This window comes from Convolutriloba macropyga, chromosome 6 (genome assembly GCF_964194025.1).
Source record: "Convolutriloba macropyga chromosome 6, txConMacr16.3, whole genome shotgun sequence".
NCBI lineage: Eukaryota > Metazoa > Xenacoelomorpha > Acoela > Convolutidae > Convolutriloba > Convolutriloba macropyga.
In genome coordinates, this window is record NC_134473.1 from 65053887 (window position 1) to 65069614 (window position 15728).

At 37.6% G+C, this 15728-nt stretch overlaps 2 protein-coding genes across 9 annotated transcripts in view; one reads left to right on the forward strand and one right to left on the reverse strand.

Moving 5' to 3' along the window:
* Positions 1 to 15728, reverse strand: part of LOC142341870 (UDP-glucuronic acid decarboxylase 1-like) — a 380310-nt gene that overhangs the window by 197304 nt on the left and 167278 nt on the right. The window lies entirely within an intron of this gene.
* Positions 1 to 15728, forward strand: part of LOC142341866 (uncharacterized) — an 85654-nt gene that overhangs the window by 27553 nt on the left and 42373 nt on the right. For all 8 annotated transcript variants that reach the window (XM_075393155.1, XM_075393154.1, XM_075393149.1 and 5 more), the window contains 3 exons: positions 557 to 824; positions 6083 to 6217; positions 9399 to 9580. In XM_075393155.1, coding sequence (XP_075249270.1) covers positions 557 to 824; positions 6083 to 6217; positions 9399 to 9580 — 585 coding nt within the window. The remainder of the gene's footprint in view (positions 1 to 556; positions 825 to 6082; positions 6218 to 9398; positions 9581 to 15728) is intronic.

The following is a 15728-nucleotide window of genomic DNA, read 5'->3' on the forward strand; positions in this document are numbered from 1 at the left end:
AAAGCTTCTGGTGTCAACTCGCAGCTCCACTGGAAGTTTTTAACTCGCAGCTCCACTGGAAAAGCAATTATTGTAGCCGTCTGTGTCTTTTTGTGCTTGGCCGTTTTTGACTTCTTACATAACTTTACGGGATCTTTACCGTTTGTGCACCCCGGCTCTATGTAATAATATGTGGGTGCATATTATTTGAGCCCACCGACACACGTGCCATATTTTACCTAAGGATTTTCGGGTCTTTCCCATTATAGCCCCCCCAAAAATCAAGTTATAGCATACAATTAAATTCATCATTTATGCTTACAATTGGCAGTATTGGCATTTTCTATGTAATGGCACGTGTTCATTAACTGGGGGTTACATGACGTATTGCGGGCAGGGGAGTAAACGGAAAAGATTACTTTGACTGTACTTGACTGCTTGCGTTTTGTATGATCTAAATCGCTCTTTCACAACTTCAAGCAATTTTTACGCAATTGCTGACAGCTTACTATTGAAAAGCTTCTAGTCCAGCTCGCAGCCCTATTGGAGAATAGTGGGACATTTTTTGATATTGTAGGTCCAGTAATATATCGTCTTCTGCAAATAACCCCCAGACATCATCCATTGGATCAGCTCAGCTGTCCTCGGGAACTGCAGTCTCCTCCTCCTCATCAGCCAATCACACCACCCAGAGGGCTACCAGGCTTCACGGAGCAACTGGCACCGGAGGCAGTGGTTTGGCCACTGGGACAGTGGGAGGTGGTGGTGCCAGATATGGTACTAAAGGAGGAGGAAGTTCCTTGGCCAGCCCAACCTCTACTTACCACTACAGGAGAGCTAGAGAGGTAAATTTTGTAAGGAGAATGCACTTCACCTCTTCTCTTTACAATGACAAATTTTGTAGCAATTATTTTGGCCTTGATCTTTTTGTGCCATTTTTTGTTTGAGTGATTCATCATCTACCGACTTAACAATCCTTTGCAGAAACGAATTAAACTAAGGTCTGAGGATAATAATTTGCTTTGCAGTGATCTTCGAATGTCACTGGTCTTTGGTGTACACTTCGCTGAATTTGATGGGATCCCTTTAGTTCATAGTATAAAGGGACTATATTTCATGGAGTCGTTGAAAGAGCAGTTTTGAGCTCTCGGTTTTGTATGTTCTAGGTTTTTATCCAGGTTTTTTGATGATTCTGAAGCAATTATTGTAGCCGTGCGTGTGGTGTGCTTGTTTGCGTTTAATATTCGCCCTCATCGTACTATAGTGGGCATTTTTTTTTATAATTCGAGGAATTTTATTTGTATTGGGGTGCTATCTTTTTTCTTACGACTCGAAGTGGCTTTATGGTTTTCTGTATTTTTTTTTGATGAAAATTGGGCAAAAAACCGGAAGTTCAGGGAATGATTAAAGGTTGAAAAAGTTATTGTGTTGAACAAATTGTGCTGAAAGGCGGAGAAAAGAGAGTGGTTATTGTGTTCATACCTTCTTCTGAAACAGAGCAAGAAATGTAGGTGTGAAAACATTTTAGCGAAGCGAGCTAATTGAATTGATTTGTTCACGTGAGTCTTCTTCACTCTGTTTTTTTATATATTTGAATTTTTTGTTGCGTTAAAGGTTATTGTATTCAAAAATGAAGATATTCGGTCGGGTTTTTTTGATAGCGGTTTAAATCGTTCTACAAATTAAAGGGAGTTTTTCTGTAATTTGTAGCTTTTTCACCATTTTTTTGTTTTTAGGCTATTTTAGCAGTATTTCACCATTTGCATTGTTTTCATTTACATTGTTTAAGCTCCTTAAGCTACAAGGTTTTTCTATTGCAAATTTAATGAAGTTTTTTTTGGTTCAAAGCAGTTTTTTCTCCACAATTTGACAAAAAAAATGAGAAATGTATCTGCATTTCTTTGGTTTTTCTCCTTTTTGCAAGTTAATGTTTGTAAGCTCATTTTGGCCTGCCTAATAGTGTGTGAATAATTTTATAGCCTCGATTGAAGGCAACAAAGGTTTTAGGTTTTGTGTATTTTTGCGTTTTGTGTTTACTTTATGCTCATTTCCTTCAATAATTTGTTTTAAGAATTCTACTTTTTTGTTTTTTCAGGATATGTTAATTTTTTTAAGTGCTGATATTTTGGAAAAAGGATTTCGAGTTGTTTCCGGAATTCTTTTTTTTAAGCTGTTTTTTAAGCTATGTTCACACATTCATGTTTTAAAATCACATTGAAGTGGTTATCCAGGCCACGGCGAAACAAGAAGTGGAGAGAAAAAGCGAGTAGTTCTTGGGTGAAAATTTAACTTTAATTTAAACGAAAGTGAGAAAATGGTGTTCGAACAAAAATTGCCTGTTGTCTTTTGTTCCCATGTGGCATTTTGACTCCGGTGTTTAATGTTTTGTCAGTTTTATTGGACTTTTCTGAATGGTTTAGACAAGCCATTCTTAGTCGGTTATAGGTCTAGTCCATTATAGGTCTATTTGAGGTAATGAAATTACCCTAAAATAGACCTAGTTTCTCTCCTCTCATTCTGCTCACTGTGCTTTTAACCAACAGTTGCTCAGCAAACTCTAGAATCAACAAGTCAGTATCGGAAAACGGAATTAAAAATAGAAACTGGATAAATCCATGAAGCTCAATTTTAGATGCCCGCTACTTCGACCTTGATTTCTTAAATCTTAATTACATTCTTCAATGCTTATTGGCATTGATTTCATACCTCTGCATTCCCCCTCATTAAGCAACAGAAGTATATCCCGCTATGAGATGGCATTAAAATATTTTGCATTATTAAAAGTGGTTCGCTCTTCTTTTTTCCGTTGTTTCAATCCCAATCCTGTTTATGGGAATGAATGGCGGCTATTTTTCAGGAATCTGCCAGTCATGATGTGTTTCGTTGGCATGATTTTTGTTTTGACGATATGACTCTCAACATGATTTCTTTTTTGGAAGTTGAATTTTTTGCTTTCTTGAATTACAGAAGTTGAGACAAATGAGTATATCTTAATCTAATTGAAGATTGTGTCATGTCAGCTTTACAGCACATAATTGTACATCAGTTACAGACGACAATAACTTCTTATAGCTGCGAAGCTTTAAGCTGAGCTAAGCTATATTGCGGTGCTCTTGGTTTTTTACAATTCGAAGAATTTGAATTGTATTGGTGCGCTGTTTTTTTAGATGTGTTTACACATTTTTCAATGACTTTGATCTTTCAAAACGGGATAAACAGGTGAAGCCCAGCGGGCATTAAGTTTCATTAGAGGCCCAAAGTGGGCTTTAGTAGTCCTTCAAGTGCTTATAGTGGTGCAGCTGCTGGGATGGCCATAATTTAAGGTTAAAGGGGCATTTTAGGAGTTTTTGGGCTCAAAATGGTGCAATTGTTCATGTTTTTTGTTGTTTTTTGATTTGATTAGTCTTAGGTTGAAGTTTTTAAAAGTTGATGAAGGCCTTTTGTGAGACAATAGTGCTTGTTATGACCATTTTATGAGCTATATGTTTTGGTACCACAAACACAAACACGCAAAATGATACTAATTTTTGCAATTTTTTCAGTTTTTTAAAATTTTTTTGTCATTTTTTGAGTTTTTTAGCCCTAGCTGTCAAGAAACCTCCACTAGGGTTTGATAAAGGGTTTGATGATAGATTACTGCATAGTTTCTTGTGGTAATGTAATGGTTTCCATGTTTTTGCCATCATAAATTTTAGCATTTTTTGACAAAGCTTGCAATTTTTTTCATTTTTTTTGACATATATCATTATTCAAGTTGTTTGAGTCCAAGGGCCAGAAAATCTTATCAGGGGTTTGATAATAAGTTATTGAAAAATTTTTAGTTGCCATGGAATAGGTTTCAACTTTTGAATATCAGTTTTTTTCAGTTTTTCCAGCTTCAGGGACCAGGCAAACTTCTTTTGAGGTTTGTTAATAGGACACTGCATAGTTTTTAGTAACAATGGAATGGTTTTTAACATTATAATGTCTCGAATTTTAGCTTTTTTTTATAAAGTCTGCAATTTTTTTAGGGCTTCCTAAATTTTTTGTCAGTTTTTGGTATTCGTCTATTCTCAAGTGCGAAAAAGACATATTCCACGTTCTGATAAAAAACACTGCATGATTATTAGTTTCAATGGATTTGTTTTCAACAATTTAACCTTTTGACTCTTAGAAGTTTTTTTGATAAATTTTGAATTTTTTTCAAGTTTTCTCAAAACGTTTGTTTTTTATTTTTTTCTTGCCTCAGTAGCCATGTAACTTCATCCAGGGTTTGATAGTATGTCATTAAATAGTTGCTAGGGGGCAATGGAATGGCTTTCAACTTTTTAATAGAACGAATTTCAATTTTTTGAAGTTTGAACTTTTTTCTAATAATTATTGCCTATCGATCTATGAGCCAATGAATTTTTTAAAGCATGGAATTGGTTTACTGGATAGCCTCTAGAGACAGAAAAATGATACTGAATATAGTTATATCACGATTTCCAGCAAAATTTCTTTATAATTTGCAATAGATTTCTTTTTTTTTCTAAATTTTTTGTTCATTTTCGAGTTAATCGATCTTCAAGTGCCAATGAATGTTTTTCAGGTCTTGCAGATATAATATGGGACCGATTTCAGAAGCAAAAATTGGTTTTGAACATATTTTTGAAGTAGGTGTTTTTAAAGGGAAAAAAATTTGGCTTAGGTTTAAAAGCTTCAGGAGTTTTAGCAATGAGTATATTATTATTTAGTTTTGATTCTTTTAGTTTCTCAATTTTTTGAGATGATTCTGTTTGTGTTTTTGCTGGCATTGTTCGATTGATCTGCTGGTCAGGTAGAGTACGTCTGAGTTTTTCATTCAATTCTTTGAATTGTATTTCAGGACTTGACCTGCTATGTTTTTTTGTTTCGTCGTCTGACGCTCTTTTTTCGTTTTACATTTGTTCACACAGCAAAGCTGAAAAAGTCAAATTTTCTGAATGACTTCTTCCTCCCACTAACGGCATTTCCGCGCGTGACGTCATTTCTCACTCGCTTTAGCAAAAGTTTTTAGGTTATTTGCGTGATTAGATTTTGATCATACGTGACTTACCTCACTCAATAAAATGACTTTTGCACTTTAAAACTTAAGTTTAGTTTGAATTTGTTTAAGGTCAAAAGAACTCATTTGCTCAGTAATGGTTCCTAATAAGAGGCTTCTGTGCAATGAATTTTAACAAGCTTTATTAATTTATCGCTGAATGGTTTTCACCTAGTTTTTTGAGCTGCGTCGATTTTTTTTTTCAATTTAGATCTGTATCTGTTTATCTCTATTAAATGGCACGCAGGTCTATTCTTTCGCAGCTATTCCGGCAATCTGCCGGCTATATTACAGATACTTTGTCCAATTTTTTGTCTGATTCTTATCAATTGTATTTTGAGACTACAGGTCTTTGAACCTATCGCATGTTTTCTGACAATCCACCAGCTACTTTGTTGAAGTATTTTTTAGTTTCATCAGCAACTCCGTCTTGTCACTTCTGTATCTGTTGTTATATGTTTTATAGCACGTAAGTCTATATGCAGCTGTTTGGGCGATTTAATGTTTTTGAAACTTCTTGTTCAATTTAAACATATTTATTTTAATCATTTTCCTAATCAGGTTTAATCAGTTTCGAATATTTATTGATAATAGTCTTATTATTCCACTAAGAATCACCTTAACTTCTGTCCTAAGGACAAATGCAATCAAAATAGCTATTTTGATTTTGTTTTTTCATATAAAAAAAACGTCATTTACGCTCGCTTCCATCCTAGTTGAGGTCATGGGAAATGATGGCTAATTTTTATAAACAGCAGGTTATTTTAAAGATTGAACGCTTCACTCTGATGCGTTCAAGCCTAACCATTTCACCAACTTATCTTTAGCTCTTGAACTTGGGTATTTCGGATAACCCATTCTCTTGTTCGTTCTTGTTCCTCAAGGCTTCGTCGCTCTAGCCAAGTATATGTTGAACAAGTTGCTCTCTCTGAGCATTCCAACAATAAACGAATTAGTGGGCGGGTTTTACAGAAAAGATTAATAGACGTGATGTTCCTCGAAGCAAATGTTTTCTCTATTTCTCCTGTTGTATTTTAATTTGAAGCTGTATACATTCAGAACTCGAGAAGTCCAAAGAACTCTGGTCTGGCCTCAAATGGTGGTGGAGTGTCGTCCGGTGTGAACAAAGCATCGACCAATGCGTCTTCCGCTACGTTGAGAAAGTCGCAAGGCGACCATCTCTTGCTTATCAAGGTATGGTCACAAATGTGTATACTTCAGAAATTGCGCCCAAAGATTGGATTGACTGATCAAAATTTGGATCCATTTTGTCCCCTCGCAGCTCAGTGGGCATAACTTTTATACACCCAGGCCAACGTCCTATTTTTACCTAGTAAAACGTGCTATACACTATTGTACCAAAAAGCTAGGTACTGTACAATTTGTGCGCTTTAAGCGTTACTTTTGCTCAAAACGTTTTATTTGCGCTAAGGCATGATGTAAGGCGTGAATTTTTGAAATTTGAAACTCGTTTAAACGCGTTTTCATTTTCTCCCTTACACAGAAAAGAAGGTTAATCTGCTTTTTAATAGCCGCCCTCATCTTCTCAGCCGGCTATTATAGCGCTCCTATTTTTTTACAATTCAAAGAATTTGAATTGTATTGGGGCGCTGTCTTTTTTTTTAAGATCTGTTCACACATTTTCATGATTTTTGAAGTCAAATTGGAGCAGTGATTTTGTTCACGCCGAAACAGGAAATGGAGCGAAAAAGCGAGTGGTTTTGTGGCGTGAATTTTTTTCGCTCTAATTTTAAAGTTGAGTGAGAAGACGGTGTTTGAACAAAAATTCGGTTTCTCGGTAGTGGTTTTTTGTTCACATGCGGCAATTTCACTCTGATATTTACTGTTTTTTCGATATTTTGGATAGGATTTTTTCTAAATGGTTTTCCCAATCAATTCACAGCTCATTCTAGGCCTAGTTCTTTGTTTGAATTAAATTTTCATTTCTCGCTAGTGGTTTTTGTTCACATGCGGCATTTTGGCATTGATTTTTTGTTTATTAATAGCCGCACAGCGATAGCTGGGGCTATTATTGGCCTTCTCTTGGGTTTTTTATTTCGTCGTCATGATTTTTGTTACGACCATATGACGTCACAGCCACTTTTTGTTCATTCGTTCATGCAATTTCAACTGAATTGCATGTGTGACGTCATTTTTCGCTCTTAGTGGAGCGAGTTTTTTTGTTCATGCGCGTGATTATATTTTTGGTCACACTTGACTTACCTCACTCTCAAAAATGACTTCCTCAGTTTGAAATTGACTTTTATTTACTTTAATTCAAAGAGATAAGCTCAAATGGGTGTGTGTCACTCTAAATGAAGGTTTTTTGAGATCAGCTAATAGAGGCAGCAATAACTTATACAGATTTTTAATCAAATTATAACAGATCAGCCTTCAATGAAAAGACGAATTTTTTTGCTCTGTCTTTTTTACTGTTTTTTTAGACTGCCGATCTACGAATCTATTGCGGCTATTTCCTGGCAATCTGCCAGCTATGTTTTATTTTTTTGTTCTGATTTTTTTTTAAAATGGTTTTTTCCCAATTCACTCATAGTCCATTCTAGGTCTAGTTTTTCTGTTTAGTCAATGAAAATTTTTTGAATTGTACGTCAGGAATTGTCCTGCTATGTTTTTTTACTTCGTCGAATAAAAAAAATGTTTCGCTTTACCTCATTTTGCCGCTTTTTCAGCGTTTTGCGTGATATCTTTTTTGACTTCTCTAAGCTAGTTCCTCTCTTCTCTCATTCTGCTAAAAGTGATTTTGAACAGCAGTTGCTCAGCAAAGCAATTCAAATTGAACAGAGTCAGTATAAAAAATTGAAGTCAGAAGTAGAAACGGGATAAACCCATAAAGCCCAATTTTAGATGCCCGCTATTTGAATGTCGTTCCTATAAGTCTTAGTTACCATCTCTAATGCTTATTGGTATTGATAGTAGCCCCTGTAGCCCCGCTCTTAGAAACAGTACGTTATGTTCAACTACGAAATGCCATCAAAATAAATCGGACTTAAGAAATGTTATTGTACAAAAATCTTTTTTTTCAATATCTTCTATTCTTTCAATCCCAATTATGCTTATTGGAATCAACGGCGGCTATTTTCCGGCAATCTGCCGGGTATGTTTTAATTTATTGTTTGACACGCTGTTGCGATTGCTAATGTCCAAATTTGACTAGTAAAAACACACGCGCAACACACCTTAAATTTAAGATCTAGTAGACTCTATCTATACAATCTACAGCATTAGTAAGAATCTCAGAGCCGTCTCTAGCGAAGGAATTGTTCGAGTTGTGCGGAGAAATGGAACGAGATCTCTTGGCAACATTTTGAGTTTGCACAAGCAATCTATCTCGTGAGGTACAATACATCAGATGAGCGGACACTGTCTGTTAGATGATCAAGCAAGCTAAAAGGCCTAGTTCACTTGGAAAAATTACGAAAGAAATTAATCTTTTTTTCCAACAAGATGATGCTTATGTGCATAAAGCAGAGATTGTCTTCAAATGCTTCAAAGAAGAGGTGGTACTGGAATGGTCGCAAATAGTCCCGATCTGAATCCAATTGAAAATTTATGGCCAATTGTGAATTACGAAACCGAGAGAACTTAAGGAACAATTGTCAAAAACTTGACTCAGATTTCCTTGATAAATGTCTGAAAACTTCACAAACTGCCTACCATATATTAGAAAAAGTAGAAGGGTAACTTCCCGTTACTAGAGAACTGATTTGAACTCAACATGTTGGATTGTGACTTTTGTGCCGCTTTTTGAAAATTCGCTTGGTGTACGTAGCTTTCTGGTACTATAGTGTATGAGAACAAAAAATGTGATTGGGGGCATAGAAAACAGATAGGGGGTGGGGGTGCATACCACATAGTGGTCGAGAGGCGGGTTTTCTATGGAAGAAACCAATTAGTAGTAGTCCAAATGGGAAAAATCATCGTCATGTAAATAGCATTTAGCAGTTTTTCGGGTGTTTCTTTTCACCCCGGAATCAAACTTCTCGTTTAATTCCACTGTTGTAATTAAATGTCTCGAACGAAGTTGGTAACAATGTTCTTTTCGAAATTTTTCGCTTGAGCAATTTTTCGTTTGAGCAGACAATTTCATAGTCTGAAGGGCGGTTCCTAATGTCCCAACCTTACCCCCCCCCCCCCATCGCTTTCTTCTGGTGTGTTCTACTAAATTTGAAAACTTGATTCTTGCATTGTTTAGATGCACTCTATATGCATTACCGTATATGTATAAATATACCAGTTGGTGTAGTGATCGCAAATAACATGACCTAACATTTACAACTAGGGGTACAAGGGGTCAAGGTGCAAGTTTATAGGGAAGCCGGGGAAGTAAATATTTGGTTTTTCTGCTCTCTTCTAGGCCAAACGGCAACAGCATCCAGGGGGAGTGGGCAGTAATGGAGCCGCAGTACAGTTGCGCAGTGACTCTGGTACCTCATCTGGAGGGGGGTCATCTGGGGTGGGTCTCAGAAGGGCGTCCAGGTCTCCCAAAGCCAGTGCAGCCAAAAAGTCATCTATTGCATCGCCAACTGGGTCGACTAAGTATGTTTAAATATGTTTCGGTACTTTTTCTTTACCCTATCATTGTGAGAAACCTGTTTAATTGAACTAATACCTCATTTTGGATTTTAATGGTTTATATGGCTTTGTTAGAGATCAACATGCCGTTTTAATTAATTTTTTAAACCGAAGAAATGGTGTAAACAGTTCAATGATAATTCAGCCCGGGGGGGGGATTTAAGCAGATCATAATAGCTTCCTTTAATTAAAATAGCTTTGTAAATTGATGGTAGTCACAAATTGTCAGCGACGAGGTAATAAGGAGTTCGTGCATTTTTCGGGTAAGAAAAACGCTGATGTAAGAAAAACGCTGATATTTCCGGCAAGAATTTTCAAAAACTGATGACAAATGTATGCAAATACAAGATTAGTGAAAACTAGGTGTTAGTTCTATGCTTGTATAGTAATTTTAGTATGCTTCTATTCTGTGCACTTGTTAAACAAAGGCCTATTTACTCCGCAAACTTAAACCAACTCAGTTGGGGCGAATGTAGTCTGCCCCCCCTTCACGTGTCATATTTTTACATAGTAACGTGCTATATAACATAATAGATCCGAAATAGAATAAATCCGTTGGGTCTATGATTTTTTGCCGGATAATAAGTCCATGATAAACAGTCTCCACCTACCCAAATCCCGTAATGTACTTTTGCTCATTAAAAAGATGCCTGACTATATAAGCCGAGGAGCAATGGCACAGGCTTTGATATTAATGATAATTTGTCAGAATTACAAATTGCTAACAAATGTCGCAAGTTTATCGAAAAGTTAGGTATATAACAAAATTAGCTAGTTAGGCTGTTAGATAGCGCAAAATAGAAGATAACCGAGAATTTCTGTAGCAAGCTAGCACCTATTTATGATCTTTGCTTTTATATTGAGTTGCTGTGGTGGTCATCTAGTCCAATTCATTGTATTAACCCAGAGCAGAGTTTCTCAGGGGAGCTGTAATTTGAACTTAAAATCAAACACTGACACGTCACAATTAGATAGTATCGAGCATGAAGACTCAGACTCAAATAAAACTTATAAAATATTCACTATCTATTAATAGAATGAACTCAATTCTGATTGGACAAAAATGTAAATAAAAAGTATAAATACGAAATGCATAACACGAATTATTCATTCATTCTTCAATTGATTCTTGCGAAACTTAGTGCTATTTTCCAACCTCAGAACTTGTGAAATTTTCTCATCTTAGCAGAATACCGGACGCTTGCGAACCTAAACACTTAGAAAAATATTTGAAAAGGAAACATAAAAACGGTACACGGAACCTAAATATTAGTAGGAAACTCCTAACAGAATAGCTTTACAGAGAGCTATCATATGGCGACAGAGATCAAGAGCGTCATTCTGCAACACTAAAGAAACGGAATCAGAGAAAAATCATCACAGCTGAAGCTTCATAAAAAAAAAAGAAACAATTGTCTCAAAATTCATGTTTATCTCAAATTAATGTTTATTCTTTTGGGAAATTTATCACTCAAAAACAAGCAAATTCTGGATGCCGTTTTACAACTCCCCAATGTCAAAATTGTTCCATCGATCTCCAAGAGGTATGGAATATTCATTATTAAAAATAAATCAAACTCATTAAAACTTAAACTCCAAGAAGGTGATATACACGAACTTATAGAAGCTAATACAGGAAAAACCAACTTAATCACCTCACAAAAACCAATACGCCAGACCTGCCCACTTTGTCGATTGAAAACAAACGGACAAGATCAACAGGAGAATTGTTCCTTTCACTCATAAATAACAACAACAGATATGGCCGCGCTGCACCCACCACACGTATCGCTCAAACGTTTTGCCGGACTACCCAACGAAAACTGGGACCAATTTGAAGGTCTTTTGAGAGCAAGCATAGCAGTTGCCAGAATTCCGGCGGATCACAACCAACAAGCCCGATACCTACATTTACACCTCGACGGAAACGCATTAAACTATTATCTACGCTTACCAGAAAACACACGAAACGACCTTGATGACGCATTAGAACAGTTACGCAACCGCTACTCAGGCCCAGACCAACGGCGTAATTTTGAGTTAGACTTACAGAGCAGAAAATTTGATCCCGTGAAGGAACAACCAGACGATTTTCTAACTGACTTACAGCGGCTTGCCAACTTAGCAATCGTCGATGACGTTGGTGCCGGAATTGACCGCAATGACGAGCGCACAAGAAGAATCCGAGAACAATTTATACAGGGGATGCCCTTCAAATACAAAAAAGTTCTTCTCAGAGAATTGGACAATGTCGGAGTAAACGACTTATGCTCCATAGTCAAAAGACGACTTCGAATAGACCAATTAAACCCAGAGCCAGCACACACCACAGCCTTCAACTCACTAACAAGCTCCCAAAACTCTGCTTTTAACCAAGCGGTCGAAAACATAATGGCAGCAGGAATAGCTTCAATTCAGGCATCAGTCTCACAAACAACGCCACCAAGATGGCCGAACACCACCCAGAATAAATTTAACAAGCCTTTCACAAACTACAACAGAAATAACACAGCATACAGAACGCCAAACCAAAATAGAAGCTTCTCAGGTTATCATAACCGCCCTTTCTATCGAGGTAGAGGAAGAGGTACAAACGCGATAAGCAGATACAACAACCAAAGTCAACAATACAACCAGCGACAACGATCTCCCACGCCAATGCGAACTTTTTGCAGGATATGCGCAAGCAACGAGCATACCGCACGTGATTGCACTCAGAGGCAACCACCTTATCGCGACGCAACAATGCCATTCAACCAACAGCCAAAAAACTGAATAACCTGCATGCTTTTCTACAAAAAATTTCTTACTGTACAACTAGCTATAACGAAAACGTCTTTCTAATTCCTATTCAATTAGGCTCAATTACAATGAAAGCGATAGCTGACACTGGAGCATTTAGTAGCGCTATGTCACAAAAACATTTTGATAAAATCTACAATCATCTAACGCAAAAACCCATAAAAAAGGCACCACCGGAAATTACGGTCTCCACAGCGTTTATGCATCAGTCTCAAATCTTATTCACGACAAAACTAACATTCAAAATTGGCCATTTAGAACTCACAGAGGACTTTATGGTTTTTGAGAAACTCTCAGGCATATTACTTGGATTCCCCTTTTTCGACAAAAATGAAATAACAATCGACGCCCACAACCGCTATCTACATTTCCCTGATTTCACATTTCAGCTGAATTTGATGCAGACAGCAGGCTCAAAAACATCAAAACGATTCAATAATAAGCGTAAAATTTATCTAAAAACAACCACTCGAGTTATCATTAACCCCGGCGAACAGAAAATGATTGAACTCATGCCCTATCAACCATTAGAAGCAGATCACCAAATTGGAATAGTAGAGCCCACAACACAATTCGAAAACATAGGAGTTTGCCTCACGAGTACGATAAACAGAATGCTAAAGGACAAACCAATTCAACTAATGGCTATCAACACAACGGAAGTACCGATCACAATCGAAAGAAACACACTACCTGCAACCTTCACGATAATCACACCCGAACAAGCTCGCTATCTTATCCCATTAGAGCCCAAGTTGCTGGAAACAAATAATTTCTCAAAGACAACAAAAACCATATCGAAACATATTGAGAAAGTAGCGAAGGGCCAGCTAAATCACATCACAATTAACCACAACGCAAAATATTGGTTCCCAACCCCAGAGACAACTGAAGATCCATCCAAACTCACAGGACTAGAAAAACGGATTTACGAAGAACTCATTCGCTTCAAGAAGAGAGAGTCCATTCGACCACTGGATAATGCAGAGGACCGAAAAATATTCTTGGAATCCTTTAACTGGCACGGAAGTGTCCTAACAGACGACGAAAAGAAGAAGACAGAGGATCTCTTATTGGAATTCAACGATATATTTACAAGACATCGCCTTGACATTGGCTACACCTCAAAATTCTCAGTAAAACTGACGCCTGATACTGATAGACCAGTATATTCAAAAAACCAAAGAGTTTCCATCCACCTCAAAGACGATCTCCTAGTAGAACTCGCCTTATTACAATACTACGGCGTGATTACAACGTTGCCATTCAGTAGATATTCATCACCAATCTTTGCAAAAAGAAAACCGAATGGCAAACTACGAATATTAATAGATCTGCGTAAAATCAACCACTTGATTCGAAATGACTATAACAACAACAATTTCCCAATAGCAACACTGGCTGACGCAGGAAGCCATCTTGCAGGCAAAAAGCTCTTTTGCAAAATGGATGGAAGCCACGGATACTACTCCGTGCCAATGGCCGACGAGCAATCCATTCAACTGCTCGCTTTCAATTTTGCATCGCGAACTTACGCATTTAAAAGATTAGCACAAGGACTGAGCAGAAGTGTTAGCGCATTCAGCTCATTCATGCGACAGAATCTTGACCCCGTAATTACCGCTGACAAATGTTTTCAATACGTAGACGATATTGGAATAGGTGCTCATGATCTCCCAGATATGCTGGAAAAACTATCAGCAGTCTTTACGTGCATCAGAGAATCAGGAATGAAGCTAGCTACAGATAAATGCGCCTTTGGTTTGAAGGAAATTCAGTTCTTGGGGAACACGATAACTTCAGAGGGTTTGACCCCCATCAAACAGAAAATCGCGACGTTTCTCAGAACATTCAAGATGCCGAAAAATGTTAAGCAAACAAAAAGAATGATCGGTTTCTTCAATTTTTACAAAGCCTTCATACCAGAGCTCGGAGAAAAGCTGCTTCCTTTTTACAGATTACTTAAGAAAGAAACAGACTTTGAAATAAGAGAGGAACACACCATAATGCTAAAGAAACTGACACAAGATCTACAATCAGCCTGTGAAATATCACTGAGGCTACCGATGACCAATAGACAATATGTCATTATGGCCGATGCATCATTCTATGCTGCTGGATTTGTATTAATGATCGAGGATTACACCCAAACGGCAAACGGAACGTCTGAACACAAAATTTATGCACCTGTAAGTTTTGGATCACGTATTTTCAAACCAAATCAACTCAAGATGTCAATCTACGCGAAAGAATTTCTTGCTGTTCATTTTGCCCTTGATATGTTTGCAAACATCCTTTGGGGATGCGAGAAACCAGTACTAGTCCTGACAGACAACAGAGCTGTCACCAGATTCTTTCAAACAAAGATCATTCCACCAACGCTGTGGAACGCATTAGATCACGTATTGAGTTTTGACATAATACTAGGACATATCCCTGGAAAAGCCAACCTCGCGGCAGATTACCTCTCAAGGATACACATAAACCCGAAGGAGAAACTCACACTTCGCATCAACTCGAAGATACCAATCAGTGAAGTCCAAATTGACACTACCGCCGAAGTCCCGGACAACTCAATTAATACACTCCTGCACGAAACATCCAAGGAAAACACTAGGAAACACTATCTTTTTCAGACCGTCAACGAAACAGACCAAACAGAAATCATTGAGGAGGTTCATATTCAACAAATAAAACCGGCGCAGCTCCAGGCAATACACGAACACAATCCAATGGACGACTTTGATACAACCGGTCACTCGCCACTGAATCTAAGAGCCGAACAACAAAAAGACTCAGACATCAAAAGAGTTATCCTTTGGTTCGAAAGAGGCCCACCAACAACCGCCCAATATCTCTCAGCAGACTTGAAAAAGTACCTGAAACAATACCCAAGACTCGCTATGTTTGACGGAGTGCTACACAGAAAGTTCTACAATCACACGGGCAACAGCTTCATCAAACAATACTGTGTTCCAATTCACTTGCAAAAAGAAGTACTCTTCCGCATCCACAACAGTGTCTGGAGCGGACATAAAGGTGTGTCGCGTACCATAGCCGAATTTCGGAAGCGGTTCTATTTCCCCAATTTCACCGAAACACTAACTGACTACATCAGAAACTGCGTGACTTGTTTACAAACTAAACCTAGTCCCACAGCAGCTTTGAGACCGCCTCTACAACCAATGTCTTCCTTACAAAATTTTCCAGCAGATGTACTCCTCATCGACCTTGTCGGCAAAATGCACCCTTCACCGTACACCTTCATATTATCCGGGATAGATGTCTTCTCGAAATACTTATTCGCAAT